Source organism: Cebus imitator, unplaced genomic scaffold (assembly GCF_001604975.1).
Source record: "Cebus imitator isolate Cc_AM_T3 unplaced genomic scaffold, Cebus_imitator-1.0 Scaffold434, whole genome shotgun sequence".
Classification (NCBI taxonomy): domain Eukaryota; kingdom Metazoa; phylum Chordata; class Mammalia; order Primates; family Cebidae; genus Cebus; species Cebus imitator.
This window is the reverse complement of record NW_016107749.1, coordinates 240,630-264,465: the sequence shown is the minus strand read 5'-3', so window position 1 is coordinate 264,465 and position 23,836 is coordinate 240,630. Positions and strand designations below refer to the sequence as shown.

The following is a 23,836-nucleotide window of genomic DNA, read 5'->3' as shown; positions in this document are numbered from 1 at the left end:
AAAAAAAAAAAAAAAAAAGAAAAAAGAAAAAAGAAAAGAGGATGAATAGAACTGCTTTGGTTTGGGGAGACATTGACAAGGGTCTAGGCTTGTTAGGGGCTGCTGCGTGCTGGTGGTTGTGGGTAGAAGGGAGGTGCTCTGATATAGAAGGCAAAGGTGATCAAGATAAACCTAACAAGGCTGACTTCTCATGGCATGGAGATCTGAGCAGCAGAATCAAAGGCTTTTCCCAGCTGGGGGTGTCTTCTCTTCACCAGTGGGACTTTGCTGAAGATCTGCCAGTGAACAGCCACCACACAAGAAATGCACACAGACCCAAAGTGGAAGTCGGGCTGGGGAGGTGGGGTGAGAATGTGCCTCTAAGCCTTTTGTAAGACTTTATGTTTGATTACACAATAAAAAGCCCTCTGAATAATTAACAGTGAAGCTCATTTAAGCTGGTTCTGCCTGCCTCTCCCCCGAGTAATCAAATTAGGGGATATTTAAAATCCAGCCAGAGGAAGGAGCAATACTTCAGTCCTATAAACAATATTTAAACTAGCAGTGCTTTTGAAGTCTGATTTAAGGTTCACCCACTGGAAGCTTTAGCGTTATTTTTTTCACTTTGGAGCGTTTCTTTCAAGACCACAGGGCTTTTCGCATTTCCCTTTGCTAAAGCAGCCCCTGCCGAGCCTCCAGCCTTCTTCTTGAAGTTCAAAAGCAACCCCCTTTCCACTTTTAAAATTAAATCTGGTCCCAGCAAAGCTTTCCAAATCTTAAATATTCAGGTCCAATCGGGAAGATGGAAGTTTTTCACTAATGCTGACTTCCCAGACGACCTGAAATCCATTGCAACTTCAAGGAGCAGGCTAAATGAGTTAAAAATGCAGCAAGATTCCCACAGACCTGAAAAAGCCTGGAGCCCTTGCTCTTGCAAACCCACTGATAAAGAAAAGGACTGGTTAGACGGAATTGGTCTTTCTGATGTTTCATTTTCAGTAGCGAATAACCCAAAAAGGAAGATCAATAGGGGGAGAAAGAAAAAAATAAAACCACCTAAGCTGCCTCGTCCCTTGCATACCTTGCGGAGAAGGCAAAGAGAGTTGGTGGTCCTTCCGCCTGGCCTGGTGGGGTAAGCATTAGTGCCATCCACCAAATAGTTCCAGGTCTTCCCTGCTCTCTGAAGGCAAGTGTAGTACTGTGGCATGCTTTGTTCAAAAATACATGAGTGAAAGTGACATGCGGGACTTTGGGTAGATGCTTTAAGAGCTAGTCCTAAAGCCATCAGATTCCTTTTTCTGCCTCGTTGATGGTAGAAGCTTCTATCAGCGTGAGTCCCTGAATGACTATAATGAGCAGAGCCTCCCTGATAGACTTGAAAGGTGAGCCAAGGAATGAGCTTCTTTTACCTTAAACTGCTGAGATCTGGGGGTTGTTCGTTAGGGCAGCCTAACTTACTTAGCTCACCCATTTGATATCCTTGTGATTTACTGACTGTGTGACCTCGGACAAGTCTCTGAGTATCAGGACCAGAAAAGTGTTATCTTAGTGGTTAAGCATGAATTTAAGAATAGGTTGGACCAGCTGTTCTTGTCCTCTGTCTGCTCCACTGTTTCTTACATGTGTGATTTTGTATAAGTGGTTTAGCCTCTCTGAGCCTCACTGTCTTCATCTGTAAAATGGGTGGATAATAGCAGCTATGACAAAGAATTGCCGTGAAGATGAAAAGAAATGGGGCTTACTAAAGGCTTCATGGCTCCTGTGTCTAGAGATCTAAATACAGTTCAGCTATTTACAACAATAACCTCTTTTCAACAGAGATTTACTGTGGCTTAGAGGAGCCGCTGATGGTCGACAACAAGGCACTAGGGCAGATCCTTGGGGGAGATGTTGCTATAATTTTCAGACCATAATTTCCCCCTGCTGAAGCCTCCTAGGGGATCCAATTTGCCCGAAATCAAGGGACAAGGGTGTTGAGTACTGTCAAATCTTTTTAAACTGTGTCCGCCAAGCACATTTTGTTCCAGGCAGTCACTTAAAGATGTCTATCCACAGTGGCAATTCAGAGCAATTTTCTCAAATACTTCGTGCTCTCTTTCTCAACTCCCATCTGGGGTAAAACATCTGCTTCCCAGGGCGGAAAGCTGTTGGCTAGCCTAGGATGTGCACATGTGTCCATGACCGAGGGGAATAGCTGCTGATTCTGTATCAGGGAGAGGGTAGAGGTCACAGCTCTGGGGACTTTCCGGACCAGGTGGCTCCATCCTGCCTCCTGAGTGAAGATCTGATCCTCCTGTCACGTTCTGCTACTCCATAGAGATGTCCACTGGAGAACCACAGTGGAGGAGCCATGTGATTAAATCAGTGCAAAGAGGAGAGCAGGGGAAATCAGAGACATCACTCACATGTCACCTTCTGAGTGAGTCTTTCCTTGACGATCCAATTTAAAACTCCCCTGCCCATCACTATCATATCACCCATCGATTTCTTCATGACACTTATTCCTGTCTCAAAGTATCTTGATTATTACACATTTATCACCTGTTGCTTCCCTCACCCCCTCTAGAATGGAAGCTCCTGAGAACAGGGGTGTTGTCTGTTTTCTTCATGGCAGTATTCCCACTAGTGCCTGGAAAAGGCAGATATGCAGAAAATGAGATTTTCTTGGTTGTGGGGGAGGAGTACTACATGACAAGGGGAAACTAATTTAAATATAAACAATTTAAATTTAAGAAATGCTATTATGTGTGTTGTTCAGAAGGACTGCGACAGTATTTCATGAAAGCAAAAACTTGGAAAAGACTTAAAGATCTTGGAATATTGGTTAAATATGTTTCAGTACATTCATATGCTGATAAACTCCACAGCAGAGGTTCAGATTTGGAGAGGTGCTTCTTATGTACTAAGGCAAAAAGCAAAAATTTAGTTTTGAAACAGTATGTGCAAAATGGCACTTGAAATTATTTTGTAAGAGAAAATTGCATTTTACATGTCATAACATCTTGATAAGTCAAGTCCCTTTTGTATCCTGGGGCCTCCCAGAAAGTACCACATTGTAATAAGATCTTCTTTTCTTGGAGTTGGGGGCACCAGATTATTCTCTAAATTAATCAAAGACTTTGGGCTTTAGCTACAGAGGAACAACCATTTGGGGGTGAAGCACCCATACTTTGCAGCAAGGTTACCTGGGTTCAAATCCTGACTTACCTTTTGCTAGCTATGCATCTGTGAGCAAATTAATTTTCCATGCCTCAGTTTCCTTACTGGTAATTTGGAATGAGGTTTAAATAAAGTAATACACCCAGAGCAGTGCTTGACATAGAAAGCACTTAAGTGCGAGCCATTTTCATCATAAAACAGTAGATGGATTTTGATATTTGTGTCATATTTGAAACGTCAAAGTGTGGTTGCCTTTTGCCCATATGTGTATTTCTAAAGGAGAGTGGGTTTTTTGTGCCTGGGCAGCCCAGCCCTTGAATGTCTGGTGTCTCTTAAGAGTAAGGATTACAAGAGTCAGGATTATAAGAATCAGGATTGTAAGCATAGGGATTACATCCACCTGGTCTCCCCACTAAATAGTGGGCCCAGTGGTGTCTCTCTGGGCAGCCTGAAGCAATAAGACTTAGACAACTGTACTGCCCCTGTGGCACTAGGGGAGAGCACAGGACTCTGGGGACTCAAGCCTGTTGGAACGATTCCTTCAAGGTATGTGCTGCACCTGCTGGAGGGTTAGTTGGTAACTCTTCACTCCACTCTTTGGTCAGGGGTCTGGCCTGTTTTGTCCTCACTGCAACTAGGGAAGATGGCCACAGGGGTAGGGGAGGCAGCATTAGAGCTTGCCACATTTCCTCACTCCTGATGTCGCCTGCATCTTTGTAAAGGTCTACTCATTCCTAGGTAGGTCTTCTAATAAAACCAATACAGGTTCACAGCCACTTAACCAATTCCAAACAATTTAAATAGCTTATTTGGTAGCAGAGTGTGACAAAAACTGATGGGAGGCTATTGATGGCCTCTCTCTTTGACCTTTGTTATGCACTTAAGACAAATATTCACTTATTTGTGTTCTGCAGAAATATTGTGTTTGATGGCAGGCCCCTCTGGGAGCGTGATGTTCTATACGGGACATGTCTCATATTTCCTTTTTTACACGCAAAAACAAAAACAAAAAACCCCTCAGAAGTCTAACATGCAGTTGGCCCTAAGGGTTTCAATAAATACTTATGGGCCTTCATGAAAAAAATCAGATCCTACTTTGTCTAAAAAGAAGACTGTATCTCCTGGAGAAGCGTAATTGTCACATTCATTATTGAAGGCTTGGTTTCAGTTTCTATCATGGACCTGATCATCTTGTCAATTGAAATAAACTCTCTTGTTAGCAGTGGAATTAACAAGGATGCTGAGAAATGATAATGTGTTTGAATTGCCGCATGAAATTGAGAAGTTGAGGAGTTTTTTTCTCTCAATAAAGCAGAGACTCAGATGCAACTCATAATGACATCCTAAAATCTGTCATCTGTTCATTTACACAAACATCCACCAATCCATCCAAATATGAGATCATCCTGCAACTAACGAAGACCATTCTGCTTGCAGCACAGTAACCTCCAGTAAGTGAATTTTGCTGCCTGTAGAAAGCCCGTGTTGAGGTATAGAACCACCCCCACTTTCTTGCTATGAAATCCATAAGGGGGAGGAACTGGATCTACAGCTGTCATTAGGCCTAATCGAAATGGAGCCTCTGGGATCTACAGGTCACTGAGGATGGATATTTCCTTTTGGAAAATGCATGGTGGGTGTCAGGGCCCAGGGTTTAAATGTCAAAACGCTTTAGTAACAGGAGATACTGGTTGCTTGATGTTGGAGATGCAGAAAAGCACAATCAGGTGAACTGGAGATTTGGTATTATCTTCTTGGGCTCCTTACATGGGTTATCTTTGCAACTGGGTTTTGGGTGACATTGTATAGCCCTTTTTCCCTGTATGTTTGTATACTTGTCTATTCAGCCAGTGAACACAGATCTTACCTGTTGGTAAAATGCTCCTCAGAAGCTCCTTTCTTTCCTAGCCTTCAGTCTCAACGGTACTGGTAATTATACAGCTACCTTCTCTTTAAAATAGGGATTTTTACCTTTTATAGCTCTCATTTAGTGAACATGCATTATGTTTCCAGATATTAGGCTAAATGCTCTATGGACTTGATCTTGCTTAATCCCTACAATAACTCTTCTGAGGCAGGAACCCATTTGACAGATGAAGAAACAGGCCTAGAGATGTCAAGTGACTTGCCCAAGGTCACACAGCTATTAAGCGGCACAGCCTTGACTCATCTGGGTTCAACTGATGCTAAACCCTTTGCTCTTGATCATCTAATCCCTCTGGGTTTAAAAAAATGCACTTGAAGATTTGGGGAAATTCACACTCTTCTAATAAGGGTGAAACTTCATAAATAGAGATTAAGCATTGAAGAGAAGAGCTCTTTCTGCTTTCTTATAACTAAAAAGATGTGTTCTGACACTTTATAGGGAACTTAAACTGCCCCCCCAGATTCATAATTTTTAAAAATGAGTCCCAAACAGTGGTGTGCTGGACCTGGCTCATACTAGCTCACAAGAACGAATTCTGTACATCTCTTCCCAACTCCAAGTTGAGTGACATCATGTTGGTAAGATTGAAATCAGCCATAGTAGTAGTATTTACACCATTGAAATTGGCATTGTCACAAATCATCGTTCTTCACCTCCTAGAGAACTGGTTGTTAAAACATTTGCCAGCATTGTCATTGACCCTAGGCTAAAATACCCACCAGGAAGAAATGGTCAACTAGAAAAAACAAACCCCAACAAATATGCTGACTTCCTATGGGAATCTTCCTGGACTGCATTTTTTTTTTCCCTCAGGGTGGCTGGTTCTGATTTTATAGAGCTGGACATCCTTGGAACACTGATGGAATTCTACCACTACAAGTCACTGTAGAACAACTGCTACTCTCAATGTGACCACTACATCTTTTTACTATAGTTAACAATTTTTGGTCACATTCTGAGCACATTTCTAAAGATGACCAAAGAAAAGAAACATGGTCCTTTTTTTCTTCTCAATCCAAATTCTACATGATGTTCTTTTCTCAATTTTGGAGAATGGGTGCCCACATGTAGGAGGCAAAATGTTGCTGTTGGAGGTTTGCTCAGGGAGATGAAATGCTATCAGGAGCTCTCTGGCTCAGAGGCTTTTTTCTTAGAATGTAAGCAATCAACTATGGAAAAAAAGATATTGCTTTTACCTAGGAATTCTCATTCCTATAATCCAGCCAACAGAAACACTTGCAACTGGTCATAAAAGATATGTTTAAAGATATTCCATGCAATATTACTTGAAATGTCAAAAATTTGGGAATGACTTCAGTGTCTGTTAATAGAGAAATGGGCTATACTCCATCCGTACAATAGAATACTCTGCTGCCACTGAAAGAATGTGTAAACTTGTGTATACCATTATGGAAAGATGCCCATGAGTCACTGTTCAAGGGGAAAAATAGAGAAAGATTTTGAAGGACATATATCAGACTTTTAAAAGGAGTTTTCTTTAAGAAGGGGATTTCAGGGTGGGAAGAAAGGCTTTCATACTTTATATACTTACACATTTTTTGAAAGACTTTCACAAGCACAAATTATATTCTCTTATTACTTGAGCAGTTTTATGTTAGAGAAAAATAAATAGCCTGTAATCCCAGCTGCTTGGGATGCTAAGGCAGGAGGATAGCTTCAGGCCATGAGCTAGACACCAGGTTGGGCAACATAGCAAGACACTGTCTCTAAAAACTTAAAAAAAATTAGCCAGGTCACAAGCATTCCTATACACCAATAACAGACAAACAGAGAGCCAAATCATGAGTGAACTCCCATTCACAATTGCTACAAAGAGAATAAAATACCTAGGGATACAACTAACAAGGGACCTGAAGGACCTCTTCAAGGAGAACTATAAGCCACTGCTCAAGGAAATAAGAGAGGACACAAACAGATGGAAAAACATTCCATGCTCATGGTTAGGAAGAATCAGTATTGTGAAAATGTCAATACTGCCCAAAGTAATTTATAGATTCAATGCTATCCCCATCAAGCTACCATAGACCTTCTTCACACAACTGGAAAAAAACATCTTAAACTTCATATGGACCCAAAAAAGAGCCCACATAACCAAGACAATCCTAAGCAAAAAGAACAAAGCTGGAGGCATCACACTACCTAACTTCAACCTATACTACAAGGGTACAGTAATCAAAACAGCATGGTACTGGTACCAAAACAGAGATGTAGACCAATGGAACAGAACAGAGGCTTCAGAAGTAATGCCACATATCTACAACCATCTGATCTCTGACAAACCTGACAAAAACAAGCAATGGGGAAAGGATCCCCTGTTTAATAAATGGTGTTGGGAAAATGGGCTAGCCATGTGCAGAAAGCTGAAATTGGACCCCTTCCTTACATCTTATACAAAAATTAACTCCAGATGGATTAGAGATTTAAACATAAAACCTAACACCATGAAAACCCTAGAAGAAAACCTAGGCAATACCATTCAGGCCATAGGCATAGGAAAGGACTTCATGACCAAAAAACCAAAAGCAATGGCAACAAAAGCCAAAATAGACAAATGGGATCTAATTAAACTTAAGAGCTTCTGCACAGTAAAAGAAACAATCATTAGACTGAACCAGAATATCAGGGCTAATATCCTGGGCTAATATCAGGGCTAATAACCAGAAACTACAGGGCTAATATCTAATATCCAGGGCTAAAACTACAGGGCTAATATCAGGGCTAATATCCAGAAACTACAGGGCTAATATCTAATATCCAGGGCTAAAACTACAGGGCTAATATCAGGGCTAATATCCAGAAACTACAAAAAACTAAAACAAATATACAAGAAAAAAACGAGTAACCCCATCAAAAAGTGGGTGAAAGATATGAACAGACACTTCTCAAAAGAATACAGTTATGCAGCCAGCAAACATATGAAAAAACGCTCATCATCACTGGTCATTAGAGAAATGCAAATCAAAACCACATTGAGATACCATCTCACGCCAGTTAGAATGGTGATCATTAAAAAATCTGGAGACAACAGATGCTGGAGAGGATGTGGAGAAATAGGAACACTTTTACACTGTTGGTGGAAGGGTAAATTAATTCAACCATTGTGGAAGACAGTGTGGTGATTCCTCAAGGATCTAGAAATAGAAATTCCATTTGACCCAGCAATCCCATACTGGGTATATACTCAAACGGGTATAAATCATTCTATTATAAAGACACATACACACATATGTTCATTGCAGCACTGTTTACAATAGCGAAGACTTGGAACCAACCCAAATGCCCATCAGTGATAGACTGGATAAAAAGATGCGACACATACACACCATGGAATACTATTCAGCCATAAAAAAGGATGAGTTCATGTCCTTTGCAGGGACATGGATGAAGCTGGAAACTGTCATTCTCAGCAAACTGACACAAGAAGAGAAAACCAAACACCACATGTTCTCAATCATAAGTGGGTGTTGAACAATGAGAACATATGGACACAGGGAGGGGAACATCACACACTGGGGTCTGTTGCTGGGTTGGGGGGCTAGGGGAAAGATAGCAGGGGTTGGGGAGGTTAGGAGGGATAACATTAGGAGAAATACCTAATGTAGGTGACAGGGGGATGGAGGCAGCAAACCACCATGGCATCTGTATAACTATGTAACAATCCTGCACGTTCTGCACATGTACCCCAGAACTTAAAGTATAATTTAAAAAGAAAGGAAGAAAAAAAATTAGCCAGGTGTGGTGGCATTCACCTGTAGTACAAGCTATCTGGGAGGCTGAGGCAGGAGGATTGCTTGAGCCCAGGAGTTCAAGGCTGTGGTGAGCTATGATTGTGCCCCTGTACTCTAGCCTGGGCAACAGAGCAAGACTCTCATCTCTTTTAAAAAATAAAACGCATAAAAAATGTTTTAAGGCTGTTGTTTTCAAAGGAATTTTGGAAGCCACAAAGATATTTTGGAAATAACTAGGGTGCCATGGTGAGGATAGAAGTAAGTTGGAGGGGTCCTAGCTCTCCCAGGCCCCCAAACCTCTTGCTTCATGAAGAAATTTCATTTAGAAAAGTCTATTTTACATTATAGGGGTTTCTATTTTTAAAAAATGAGTGCCTGCTGCTTAAAAAAGTAGTCTGTCAACAACTTATATCAAAAAAGACTACAGTTTAAAATTCATCCCAGCCTAAAACGCTGAATTAATTGGAGATACTGATCTATCAATGGATGCATGATTTATATTGCTGGTTGGATTTGAGGTTAGTTTCTCTAGGTTCTGGTGTAAGAGACGACTTGGAGTTGGAGGAGATCTAGGGAATGTGTAATAAGTGCCTTAAAGAGGAAAGAGTTAATTAAGACTCAAGTTTTGGTTGGAGGAAGACTAGGTCCTCCTGGGAGGCAGGATTGTGAGAGGGTGGCAATGTCAGTGCACAGGTTAGCACCACAGGTGGGGAACTATCTCATTTAACTCAGGCTGTGATTTTCACAGTGAAAATCTGATTCCTCAAGTCAGGGTTCTTTACCTTTTTTTGTCCCCTTCTTACAAACAACCTGACTCTTCTTAAAGAACCAATGCCTTTACCTGCCTGTCTGTTCTTTGTTCTGCCCTGTGTGTACAATGCTGTTCCTGCAACAGTGGCCTCAAAGCTTTTGTGTGAACTCTCTCCTCTGCTGGGAACACTGAACACTTCTCTTGACCCAGACAACATGTTCTGGAGCTTCTGCCTGTACAAACCCAGCTGCTCCAGGGAGCTGAATACCAAATATTCCCTTGCGTCCAAGTGGAGAAATAGCCACCAATGTATGTTAAAAACCAAAAAGACCAAAGCAAAACGAAACACAAACTTGAAAGAAAGGATAAAAATAAAAACAAAAAGAAAAGAAAGAATAAGAGGGAGGGAAATGAGGAGGAAAGGGAAGAAGAATAAAGAATAGTGTTAGGGAGACACAGTCCAAGAAGAGAGTTGGAGAGCATCCGAGCTGTGGATCCAGAGATGGGTTTCCGTAGCTTGCCAATTTCTGTGGTGTAAATATTCCCATTGTGGCTGGCTGATTTCAGGCTACCCATGTGATGTCACTGAATGTGGAGTTGGGAAGAGATGCGGGAAGGAGATGCACACAGCCGGCTCCCCTGAATCTGCATAAGCTGTCTCTAGTTCTCCCCTGTTCAGATCCCACAGAGCACATAGAAGAGCTCCTAAAACAAGCCACCCACCAAAAACAGCAAAGGGAGCAGAAGAACGTACAGGAGTCCCTTCCCCACTGCCCAGCCTATTGTTAGTCTACCGCAAATTGGAGGGCTGAGGCGTACTTTGGATTCCAGCAGGTGATCACAGGCTTCATGGTGTGGTGGGTGTGGTCGATAGTCAGGGCCTCCAGAAGCCAGTGGAGAGCACAGAGCTGGCGGAAGAGGGGCTCGCTGCAAAGACAGGGAGAGGGAACACAGTGGAATCCCGTTAGAACAACATTCTTCACAAAAATAGCCACAGAAATCGTAGAGGTACTTGCTCCCAGTGAGGGAGTGGGCTCAGGCCTGTGTAAGCATTTGGCATGTATCGTCTCATTTGGCCTTTGCAATGGGCCCATGAGATATTCTTTAGCTCATTTTACAGATGAGGAATCAGAGGCTCACAGGACTTAACGGTGTTGTGCCAGGTCACCAGGCCAGTAGGTAGTAGAGCCAATTTGAAATGAGATTATCCAATGCCAGTCTCTGAGAATTTGTGTATATAGCAGGGAGAGAAAAAAGGAGGGGTTCCCCAGCTGGAAGTCTTGACTCAGGCAAATGAGAGGCTTCAAGGAAATCAGTATCCTATGTAGGTCCAATTGTTAATCTGATAAAAGTACAATAAATAAACTAGGAGTGTGTAAAAAGTCTGGAAACACAGGGAAACTAGTGTATTAATTGTGCTTCCCCTCCCCAGATTAAAAATTGGATGCATTGCTTTGCATTTATGAGTCCTTTGCCTGAAAATATAGCGGGGTGTTGAAGAAAAACACATAGAGCATATTACTTGAAAGTGTTCGCTAGGCCGGGTGCAGTGGCTCACGCCTGTAATACCGGCAATTTGGGAGGCCGAGGCAGGTGGATCCCGAGGTCAGGAGTTCGAGACCAGCCTAACCAACATGGTGAAACCCCGTCTCTACTAAAAATACAAAATTAGCCAGGTGTGATGACGGGCTCCTGTAATCCCAGGCTACTCATGAGGCTGAGACAGGAGAATCGCTTGAACCTGGGAGACAGAGGTTGCTGTGAGCTGAGATTGTACCATTGCATTCCAGCCTGGGGGACAGAGCGAGATTCTGCCTCAAAAAAGAAAAAAAAATGTTCAGTAAAACACTGTTTAAAAATACGTCTCAGGTTGGGCATGGTGGTACATGCCTATAATCCCAGAACTTTGGGAGGCTGAGGCAGGTGGGTTGCTTGAGCTCAGGAGTTTGAGACCAGCCTACAAAAAATACAAAAATTAGAATAAGCTGGGCATGGTGGCATGCACCTGTGATCCCTGCTACTCAGGAGGCTGAGGTAAGAGGATCGCTTGAGCCAGGGAGGTCAAGGCTGTAATAAGCCGAGGTCATACCACTGCATTTGTGGTACAGCTAGCCACTGCTATTGCTAAATGCTGGACATGGCCTATGTGTTTGATGTCTTAAACAACAATTACATGTGTCTCACCTACATTTTCTGATTTTTTGGATACTTTGTATTAAACACCTACAATGAGCCAGGCATTGATGGGGGCATTTTATACACATTATTTAATTCTTCCAACAGCCTGCTGGGGTATGAATTATTACACACATTTTAGAGAAGGGGAAACTGAGGCTCAGAGAGGTGGAATCACTTTGCTCAAGGCCAAAGAGCTTGTTGGTGACTGAGATGGTTCCCAGTATCTCGTTTAAAGCTCACAAAAGCCCTAGAGGTAATATACTGCTCCCACTTCCACTTTACAGTGGGGACGGGAGGATTAGAGAGGGGCAGTGAGTGACTTGAGGTCACACTACTAGGATTAGTGAGAACTTGACCAGTGTCAGTTTAACTCCATGTCTGTGCTCTCACAGGCCCGGGCTCTGATGAGGTGCTGATGAAGCCAATGCAGCGGTCACCCCGAGAGCGAGGTCAGGAGAGGGTTAACCTGCTGCCTGCCTTTTTTCCTGGAAACAGGTGGAGTCCTGGCCAGCTGCCCTCCTCCCCGCAAGATTTCTCCTCTTACACTAATGGGCCAGATGCCTCCATTAAGAACCTGTGTAATTGCTCTTCTCTGAAACTGCATCCTGCCCTGATCCACACTCCCCAGGGTTCCTCAGCCTGGTGTTCCCAGGGGCAGGAAGGTATCCACACTCTCTGTTTCCAGAAGGCACCTCTTCAGAAGGTGATATCCAAACCCTGGTCTTAAATGTGGAGCTGACCCAGGGTTATCCCGGCTAATCCCTTAAGGGGCTTGCATTTGCTCAGCTTAAAGGGGAACGGCCCTGCCCGAACCCACCCCTCACTCCTGTCTATTAGGGTGGCTATATCCACCAGGTCTTTGGAAAACTACAGTGAGAAACTCTCTTTCCCTTCTTCACTGGGGTCTTTTCCTGCCACAAATTATTTACTAAGCACCTACTATTCCTTTACTTCTAACTTAAAGGACTTGTAAGCCTACAGGCTTTTCAGCTATTTTATTAAATAAAACTTTTTTTTAAGAGACAGGCTCTTATTCTGTCACCAGACTGGAGTTCATGGCTTACTGCAGCCTCCAACTCCTGGGCTCAAGTAATCTTCCTGCCTCAGCTTCTAGAGTAGCTGGGACTACAGACACACATTACCATGCCCAGCTAATTTTTAATTTTTTTTTTTGTGGAGATGGGGTCTTGCTATGTTGCCCAGGCTAGTGTCAAACTCCTGGCCTCCAGTGATCCTCCTGCCTTGGCCTCCCAAAGCTCTGGGATTATAGGTATAAGCTATTGTGCCTGACCCCTTTTCAATTCTTGTCTCTTTCTTCTCCATTAACACTGTCTTGAGCCCTACAGGTGACGGCATTTTGGTAGGTCTGGGCACAGAGACCATGTCCAGCATTCAGCACTAGCAGCAGCTAGCTGTGCCACACGCTTGGCACTGGACCATGAGCACCTCACTATACCCTCCCCATAACCCTAGGAGGTTGTGAGAGGCTGAGGGAGAGACCTACTGGCTTTTCTGTTTTGCAACTTGGAGGCCCTGCAGGCCTGGGCTTTGGGATGTGTGGGGTGGGGAGGGAAATAAACAAAGGAAGTGAATCGGTGAGATGGGATCTGCTTGGTCACAAGGGGTAGAGGGGAGGTGGGGCATGTGAACATCAGATTCATTTCTTCAGGTGACAAGAACAGATGCCAGCCTGACCCTCTCCCTCTCTTGCTTAAAATCATCAAACTTTGGCCAGGTGCAGTGGCTCATGCTTGTAATCCCAGCACTTTTGGAGGATGAGGCAGGCGGATCACAAGGTCAGGAGTTTGAGACCAGCCTGATCAACATGGTGAAACCCCCATCTCCACTAAAAATACAAAAATTAGCCGGGCGTGGTGGCATGTGCCTGTAAGTCCAGCTACTCAGGAGGCTGAGACCGGAGAATTGCTTCAACCCAGGAGGCAGAGATTACAGTGAGCCAAGATCCTGCCATTGCACTCCAGACTGGGTGACAGAGCGAGACTCCACCTCAAAAAAAAAAAAAAAAATCTTCAAACCTCCTAAATAATTTGTAATCGTCTGAATTGTGGACATCCCAGATTCATTTGTTGAAGCTCTAACCCCTGTACCGCAGGGTGTGACAGTAATTGGAGATGAGACCTTTAAAGAGGTGATTCACTTAAAAATGAAGCCATTAGGGTGAGCCCTAATCCAACCAGACTGGTGTCTTTATAAGAGGAGGAAATTTGGAAACACAAAGAGACACTAGGGCTTCGAGCACTGAGAAAAAGACCATGGTGAGGACACAGAGAGAAGGTAGGGAGAGAGCGATCCTCCTACCTCAACAGGGTTGGGAGAAACCAACCTGACAGCACCTTGATCTTGGGCTGTCAGCCTCCAGAACTGTGAGAAAATACATTTCTGTTTTTTAAGCCACTCAGTCTAGTACAGTAGTTGACTATGGCAGCCCCAACAAACTAATGCACTGTCACACATGAGGCCCCATCCGCCTCTCCATCACGCATTAAGCCCCGCCCACCTCTCAATCATACAGGAGGTCCTGCCCACCTCTCCATCACACAGGAGGCCCCGCCCACCTCCCCATCACACATCAGGCCCCGCCCACCTCTCTATCACACAGGAGGCCCCGCCCACCTCCCCATCACACCGGAGGCCCCGTGAGCCTCTCCTTGAGTTGTCCTGCCTGTTCCTTATGCCACCATCTGCAGCCTGGCAAAAATCCACTCAGTCGCTCAAGCTCACCATGGTTGCTCTTTGCACCGTCCAGATTTAACTTCTTGCTTTGCCACCTACTGGCCCTATGGCCTTGGCCAAATTACTTAACTTCTTTGAGCCTCAGTTTTCTTATCTGTAAAATGATAGTAATCACAGTACCTCCCTCAAAAGGTGAGAGTGAGGGTGAGGTGAAGCGCTTAGCTCTGTTCCCTGCTTCTGGTACATATTTCTGCTCCTCTTCCTTCTCGACTCTCAGTTACTGGGCTTCAGCTCTTATCTCCATCAGGAAGCCTTCCTTGATTGCTTTAGGTCTGGGCTGGGCTCACTCTAAGGAGGTTTTAAAGGGAGGTTTCCCATCCCTACAATGTGTTCTCCTTGTCCCCACCTTTGGGTTCCTGCTCTACTGTAACTGCATGTTTACTTGTCTCTCCAGCCTGTGAACCTACAAGCTACAGGGTCTTTACCACGGGGTAAAGCACAGAGTAGGCTCAATAGATTTCCAGTTACTGATGGAAGACAGTAGGAATGAATTGGTTCAGATCTGATATTTTTCTGAACTGATAACTTGAGCACAATTTTTTTTTTTTGAGATAGGGTCTCACTCTGTCACCCAGGCTGACATGCAGTGGCATGATCTTGGCTCACTGCAGCCTCTGCCTCCTGGGATCAAGCAATCCTCCTACCTCAGTCTCCTGAGTAGCTGGGACTACGGGCGTGCCACCATATCCAGCTAGTTTTTGTATTTTGTAGAGATGGGGTTTTTGCCATGTTGCCCAGGCTAGTCTCAAACTCCTGGGCTCAAGTGACCTGCCTGCCTCGGTTTCCCAAAGTGCTGGGATTACAGACATGAGCCACTGCACCTGTACTTGAGCCCAATTCTTATATACAGAATCACTGAGATAATGAAAAGTAGTATCAAAAACAACAATCAAAACAACAAAGTAACAGTAATGGTAAATATTTCCCATAAGAGCGCTTACTCTATGCCAGACACTGTTTTAAGTGCCCAATATGCATTAACGAATTTCATTCTTATACGATCCTTTGAAGAAGGTATTATTATCATCCCCATTTTGCAGATGAGGAAATTGAGGCATAAAGGGCCATGTAACTTGTCCAAGGTCACAAAAGACAGCAAATGGCAAAGTTGGAAAATGTGAGCCCAGGCAGTCTGGCTTCTGAATTCATGCTCTTAATGACAGTGTGGATGTTGTCTCTTGTTATAGGGTAGAGACTCCCTTTACATCAGAATAGGGTTTCATCTGATAGGTCTGGTCCTTTTTCTCCATTTATAAAAAATGCCCTAAACCTGATGATTGCTCATCTGATCTGCAATGAAACAAACTTTAAAAAAAAAAGTCCCCAGAAACATGCTTGATAGAAATCAGTCTTTTCTCATAATGATCATGTGTCAGGTCATAGCATAGTATCTTGGATTTTATCAAATTAAAAGAGAGAACATTTATTTTTTTTTAATGCAGGGTATAAGAGGTGAGAATGCTGAACAGGGATACACAAAGCGTGCTTCTGAAGTCCCTGAGCTCAGAACTCTGGGCAAGCACCAGCGGTCAGCACACCTGAATAGCTCACTCTATTAAAACTGCTGTACCAACCAGAATCCCAGTGGGCATAAACAGCTCTGAGAAGAAAACATTTTTTTTCCTTTTACTAAGAGAAATTGGAAAAAGCATTCAAAGCCATTCCAAACACCCCATGCTGATTGCCAAGGGCAAATCTGGACACAGGTTTCAGGCATTTCACTTGCTGCCCAATTGCTCATTAAAAGCTGTGGGGCATAGTCCGGTCATCTAAGAGGGAAAAACGAGGGGCTGCTTCTCATTCCTAGAGACCACCCCTTTCTTTTTTAAAGATAAAGGTCAGTTAGTCTCTTGGTACATGATTGAATTGATCCCTACACAGTCGATTTGGAATTAGCCACTTTTGGGATCAATCACACGGGTATTGAAGGGACTGACCAGGCTCTGATCCACGATGGCTGATGTGACAACTGAGAGTTTGGGAATTACCAGGCAGAGCCAGCCCTGGTGCCCTTTGGTAGACTGATTACAACACCACCATCCCTCTCTGCTTTTCACAGTTTGGGATGTGACTTTGCTGCTTCCCCCATCAAGAAGTGACGTGTTTCCCTGTACTCCCTGTATCTAGGCTGGCCTGGTGACTTGCTTTGGCCAGCAGAATGTGGTGAGAGGGAGCCTAGTTCATGGATGGAAAATGCAATAACCATCACCAACACCATCATCATCACCATCATTTCTCTCAAGGGGCTTTGGATGCTTAGGTTCTTGTTCTTGGAACCCTCTCTATTGCCATGTGAACAAGTCTGAGTTCACTTGCTGGGTGTTGAGAGACATTCAGTATCTCACCCATGTCACCCTGGCCACCAACCAACCAACCAACAGACTTGAGAATGAGGCCATTCTAGATCAGCCAACCTCCAGCTCACCCGTCAGCTGGGTATACACACATAAGCACATCCAGCCAAGATCAGCCAAGCCAGCCTGACCAGCAGAACTACCCTGCTGACCTGTAGGCTTGGAAGCAATACTAAATGGTTGTTTTAAGCACTGCATGTTGAAGTGATCTGTAATACAGCCATACCTTAGAAATACAGTCATCAAATGCAGCCAGAGCCTTTGAAGAACTGAGGATAAGAAAAAGCAGCCTTCAGTCCTGGACAGGGACTATAGCAAACTACAGCCAGTGGGCCTGCCACTTTGATTTTGTAAATAAAACTTTATTGGCACATAGCCACATCCATTGCTGTAGTTTTCATTCTACAACAGCAAAGTTAAGTGGTTGTAAGGGAGACTACCTAGTCAGTAAAGCCTAAAAGTTTTGCTGTCTGGCCATTTAAGGAAAAGTTTGCTGACCCTTGATCTAATGCGAATGTAAACAATATCCACTGTGATACTAATAATAATGCTAGCCTATGTAACAAACCTGGTGTAAAGATCTGACTTAGCTGTCAGGAGATCAAGATTCCTGTTATAAATTTGCAATTGCAAAAATGTGTAACCAACCCAAATGCCCATTAATCAACCAGTGGATAAAGAAGCTGTGGTATATATATATATATATACACATATATATACATATATATACATATATATATATATGTAATGGAATACTACTCAGTCATAAAAAGGAATGAATTAATGACGTTTGCAGCAACCTGGATGAGGTTGAAGACTATATTCTAAGTGAAGTAACTTAGAAATGGAAAACCAAACATAGTATGTTCTCACTCATAAGTAGGAGCTAAGGTATGAGAATGCAAAGGCCTAAGAATGACACAATGGACTCTGGGGACTCAAGGGGAAAGGGTGGGAAGGAGGTGAAGGATAAAAGACTACAATTGGGTGTAGCGTATATGGCTCAGGTGATGGGTGCACCAAAATCTCACAAAATACCGCTAAAGAACTTACTGATATAACCAAACACCACCTGTTCCCCCAATAACTTAAGGAAATAAAATATTTTTTAAAAAAGATTTCTGTGATGAGACTTTTGGCAGGTTCTTCCCCCTTTCTGGGCTTTGCTTTTCCCCTCTGACATTGACAGAAGATGGGTGAGAAACTCTCTCCATCTCTTCATAGCTGATTTCAGTAAACCTCAGTGGCTCAGACCAAATAAATTGTGGATGGGGCTCAGGGATATGCATTCTCTGAAACATTTTCTCCCTGCTCTCCCCCCAGCCCCAGATGATTCAGATGCAAGGGAAAGCCCACTGGTTCTATACCAATTGGTTCTGGAAGGCTTGTCCATGGAGACATGACCAGAAGTGCAAGAGTATATTCAAGAGACATCATGAGAAATTGCAAGGCCTATTTTTGCAAGGCGATGCTTTAAAAACATCAAGCTTAGGCGCCAGCTATGTTATAATCATAATACCAATCAAAGAGAGGTAGGAGGAAAGTGGCATGGGGTGGAGTGTGATGGGGCTCATTAATGACTGAAATATTAGGGAAGGATGATGATGATGGTGATGATGATAATGGTGGTAGGGATGATGGTGATGATGATGATGATGGTGCTGGGGATGATTTTTGCATCTTCCATTCATGCAATAAGTGCTCTAATTAGTGATTTTCTTTTGTTGCCATCTTATCCTATGATTTCACTCTTGCATTCTTTTACTCTTCACGTATAGGAAACTTGGCTTGCCAAATACATTATGGGCTCCTTAAAGGCAAGGCTTTGAGATATACTTTCTGTGTAGTGTGTGGTGATGAAAGCTTGGGCTCTGCAGTCAGATCGACCTGAGTCAGCAACACACTGACCTCTGTGACCTTGAATAGGTGAATATATGTCTCTGAGCTTCTGCTTTCCCATCTGCAGAGAGGGGATAATGATACACCTACACAATAGGGAGGCTGAGAGGACCGAGTGAGATAATGGCTACAGAGTGATGAGGAGTGGCCATTATCACTGCGGACACTGTAGAAGCCTAATAAATATTTGACAAATGAGCAGGCAGAGAAGTCTGGAATCATCGTATCACAGCTCTAAATGTATCCATTGCCCTAAGGCAGTGGTTCTCAATGTGGAGTGTGTGTGTGTGTGTGTGTGTGTGTGTGCGTGCGTGTGTGGTGGGGGTGGGGGGTGGGGGCTCATCCAGTTTTGCCCCCAGGGGACATTTGGTAATGTCTGGAGATATTTTTGGTTGTCATCGCTGGCATCTAGTGGGTAGAGGATGCAGCTAAGCATCTTGCAATACACAGGACAGCCTTTCACAACAAAGAGTTAATTATTTCTCTCCAAATGTCAGCAGTGTCAAGGCCAAAAAAACCTGCCCCAAAGTCAAAAGCTTATATTCCTGTGCCTGAAGTCTTCCAGCTGAAAAGTGCTAACTGGTGAAAGAAAGAAAGTTGGGCTTGAGATTCTTTGGAATAGACACAAGGGGAACAAGATGTCAAGATTTTCTAAAGCGAAAGTGTTCTTTGGAAGGTTGATTAGCTCCTGTTGCACCATGCAATGATGAGTTTATGTCTCAGGTCAGAAAACTGGAGGGGCTTCTCTGGGAAACAGCTCCTTCAGTCTTGGGGAAAATGTGTCCCCTGAGCACAGGCTGAGATGTTCTCACACACACTCGACGAGGGCTGTAGACAGATTTTATCAGGCTTTGCAAACTATTTGACATTAGAGTGTCTGGCTTGGTAAGAAATGAAATGACTCAGTCCCAGCTGACTCGCCACTTAGCTGTAAACCACTGTGTCTACTTTCTGTTATTTTTATACGCCAAATAGCTTTGCCAGCTCCAGGCTTCATGCCCCTTTCAAGAGGACAAAGGAACAGCTCCTGACATGACAGCTCATTGAGTCATTTCAGTTCGGCTTCAATTTATAAGCTCGCAAAGCAAATGAGCCGGAGGTGCAACTACTTACATGTGAGCCTCGGGTAGCAAGGGAGAAATGAGGCAGCTGTGGATGGGAGTGAACGGGCGACGTGTGACTCCAGCTCCCAGCTTCTTCAGCTTCACATCGTCATAGGTGCTGAAGGACAAGCAGACAGAGAAACAAAGTGAACAACGAGCAGTAGCTTTGAACACCTTCTTCTCTTGCTAGGATCTATTTGGCAGATATGACTGGGCACTTACTATGTATCAGGCAAATAATTCCTGCCAGAGGGATGAGAGTTTTAGATGCAGTTTCTTAGCAGAGCATATAAAAGTCCCTGCCCTCATGGAGTATATATTCTGCTAGAAGAGCCAAGAGAATAAACAAGATAAATCATCTGGTATACTAGTGTACCATACTAAGGGTTGGAAATGTTTGTTTCAAGGTCCAGGCAAGAGATATTTTCAGCGGTATTCTGGAAATAGCAATTTAATACCATATTTAGGTATTTTTTTCTTCCACCATCACAGCAGAACAAATCATTTCCATTATAGAAAATAGGGTTTTTTAGGGGAAGGGGATTTGTCATGCCTGAGTCCTAGGAGATATGTATTTTGTTGTTGTTGTTTGTTTATTTGTTTGTTTGAGGCAGAGTCTCACTCTGTCACCCAGGCTGGAGCGTAGTGGTGCGATCTTGGCTCACTGCAACCTCTGCCTCCCAGGTTCAAGGGATTCTCGTCCCTCAACCTCCCACGTAGTTGTGATCACAGGGATGTGCCACCATGCCTGGATAATTTTTTTGTATTTTTAGTAGAGATGGCCTTAGCCAGGCTTGCCTTGAACTCTTATCCTCAAGTGATCCACCTGCCTTGGCTTCCCAAAGTGCTGGGATTATAGGCGTGAGACATCACACCTGGCTGCAGGGTATATAGTTTTTGTTCACGGCCAACTTCAGTCCACAGACATTTTTTAATTAATCCACTCTTCTTCTCTCTGTCTCTGTGTGTGTATGTGTAGTTGAATCAATTCTCCACATTTTAAAATTGGGAGATGTCACATAAACATGGAAAAACTTTGGCCTTCAAAAAATTGAAAGTTCTGGCCACTCGGGACCTATGTTTCTACTGATAAGAATGATGAGCCACAGACTGCTTTGCATGAGGTATGTGCTTCTTGAGTTGCCCCAAACACAAGCACCCTTCGTTCCCACTCTCTGCTTTTCTTTCTAATTCATGCCATCTGCCTGTTACCTGATGGTCTTTTAGCTTCTGAGCCACAGTCTAAGTACTTTCATTGATTGGATCATTGACAGGTTCCCTGATTCATTCATTTCTATCAATAATTATTGAACCTCTTCTGTGAGCTGGAGGCTGCCAATGCAGCAATGCATGAAACAGATCCAGCCTTCCTCTTCTGAAGCTTAGGGTCTGGTGGGGGAGACAGGCATAACCAAACACACAGTTGTGATAAATGTGCCAAGGGGAAGGGCTTTAACAGCCTAGAACTGTAAATTTGACTGAAATGGAAGCCAGGGAATACTGTACTTCCTTGAGGATGTGGCGATTTCAAAACATGTCTCCCAAATTCTTTGAAACTTCTTCAATCAAGAGATAGGTCTATGTTCATTTGGCTCTGTAATCAGCTGACCTAATAGAGTGTGTCAGAAGTGATGTAATTCTGAGTACCAGAAACTGGCAGCCTCTCCTTCCTGTGTCCTGGGATGCTCACCCTTCATTCAGCTGCCATGCTGTGGGGAAGCTGGCAGCCTGTGAGGAGGCCCACAGGGAAAGGAATCAAGCTCACAAACTGACAGCCAAATATAGCTTCCCACCTGTCTTGGAAATGGGTCTTTTGAGCTTCCCCAGCTAGTGTCTTGTGGAGTAGATACAATTCTTCCCTCTGAGCCCTACGCAAATTGGAGATTTATGAGAGAAAGAAGTTCTGATTTTCTTGAGTTAATAAGTTTTAGAGTGGGTATTCATGGCAATAGTAACTGTAGCAGAAGTAAATATTGAACTGAAATTTGAAGGTTGAATGGAAATTAACTGGGTAAATGGAGAATTGAAAAACCTTCCAGCCAGAGGGATCAGCATGTGCAAAGACTCTGTAGAGGAGACCATGTCATGAGTAAGAAAGTAGGAGTGTGTGGCTAGGGTAGAGGGAGTAAGAAGAGGCTGTGAGCTGAGGCTGGATAGGCAAGCCACAGGCTAGACCATCCAGGGTCTTGGAACCCCTGCTCAGACTTTTGTGTTTACCCTAGAGGAAAGGCAACCATGGAGGCTGTTAAGCTACATGCAATTTATATTTTGAAAAGATCACTTAGCTTGGGGCTTGGGGAATGGGATGGAGGGGGCCAGTGGAGATGATGCTGGGATGCAAGTTAGGAGTTTACCTTCCTCCTCAGAATTTGAGAACAATTCTGGGGTCACAGAGTTAATGAGAAAATAGGATCAGAATCCAGATCCTCCAATTTTCACTTCCACTGACTCTTTATTCAACCCTAGAGCTGAGAAAACCACAAACAAATACATGGCTGTGACCTCTTCTTACTGGCTCAACTGTGTCTTTCAGTGGTTTAGGATACGTGGAAATTAACCCAGCTTTTACATCCTTAATCTCTGGTTTTATGTCTTCTCTCAACCACAATAATAAAACAAATTCTACCCATCATTTTTTCCCCCCACCTTTTCAGCTGAATCTGCAGCTGAAAAACGAGGTCACTGAGCACAGTGGGAAAGACTGCTTGCAGGCAGAAATCTTTGGGGATGTGCTTGACTTTCTTTTTTCCCTGCATAGTTTGTCGGTCTTAAAATTTTTGTCTAAAAAATGTATTCTACTGTCTTAGATCCAGAGGGGAGAAAATAATTCCTTTTGCTTTTATGAGGCACAAGATCAAATGCTTTGTGAAAAAAGTCTTTATAAATGAACACTTGTATTTTTGGTACTTTTGTGATTGGAATTTTATCTATAGACGCATCGCTGTTGGATGTGAGATGCTTTTTAGCTTTCATGGAAATTACGATTTTTAGCCATACATTTAAGGATTTTAGGTAATGAGGCTCAGGGAGCTCAAGCTCACATTATCGCATCATAATAGGTAACATTTACTGAGCATGTCTTATAGGTAGGCTGTAGGCTAAGTATCATTTCATTTAATCCTCATACTAAGCTTGGGAGTTTGGTACCATTTTTTTTTATGTAGGTGAAGAAAAAGGGGACTCAGAGAGGTACAGGGATTTGTTCAAAGTAAAACAGTTATGTGGGGGAAGTCCTAACTGGTTCCAAGGCTTGTGTACTTCACCACCACTACCCTGTCTGGGTATAGACAATCTCCTAATGCTATTTTATAATACCGCCCACCTGTGCATTTGATGGCTACCTTGCAGTAATGACTTCCAGTTTTATTTTAATAACCAGCTTTGTACAGCTCATAGAACCTACCAGATAAGACATAACTAGACAAAAGTCTACAAGAGGAGTGATCTCATGCATATTTAAAGTTATTAAACTTTAAATAAATCACATCTAACACACTGAAACATGGATGGGAGTGGGGGGAATTGCGTTCTATGACCATGGATAAAAAAACTCCATCCAAACAAGTTAAACTTTACACCTGAGCCATTTAAACAGGCAAAGGAGTGTCTTTGGTAGACACCCTCCTTCTCCAGTGCTTGTTGAGTTTGCCTGTCAATCTGAGCATAGCTCCTACGAAAAAAGAGCCATGAGTTCATGCCTTCTTTTTCTTCCTAGGAAAGGCTGCCAGTCTGTCACTAGGAGTATCAGACTCTATGGGTGCCATTGAGCTTGGTCACGAAGGCACAATTTGTGCTGAGCCCAGGGTCTACACAAATGCGGAGTCAAAGAGGAGACTCTTTCCATGATATTCTGGGATCCCAACAGCCATAATTCAGAGGGATGGTGACTGGAAATATACTAGCTCTGTGAGGTCTTGTAGTCTGGGTTCTCATCCATCACTTGGACCCTTGAGCTTTAAAGGGGTCCAGTTCTCAGCCCAGTG

General features: G+C 43.4%; 1 protein-coding gene and 1 long non-coding RNA gene across 7 annotated transcripts in view; one reads left to right on the top strand and one right to left on the bottom strand.

Moving 5' to 3' along the window:
- CCDC60 (coiled-coil domain containing 60) overlaps positions 1–23,836 on the bottom strand; it is a 212,709-nt gene that overhangs the window by 45,548 nt on the left and 143,325 nt on the right. For all 6 annotated transcript variants that reach the window (XM_017510202.2, XM_017510204.2, XM_017510205.2 and 3 more), the window contains 2 exons: positions 19,864–19,971; positions 10,385–10,492 (listed from right to left, as the gene is read on the bottom strand). In XM_017510202.2, the coding sequence (XP_017365691.1) occupies positions 10,385–10,492; positions 19,864–19,971 (216 nt within the window). The remainder of the gene's footprint in view (positions 1–10,384; positions 10,493–19,863; positions 19,972–23,836) is intronic.
- LOC119468452 overlaps positions 1–23,836 on the top strand; it is a 219,333-nt gene that overhangs the window by 102,888 nt on the left and 92,609 nt on the right. The window lies entirely within an intron of this gene.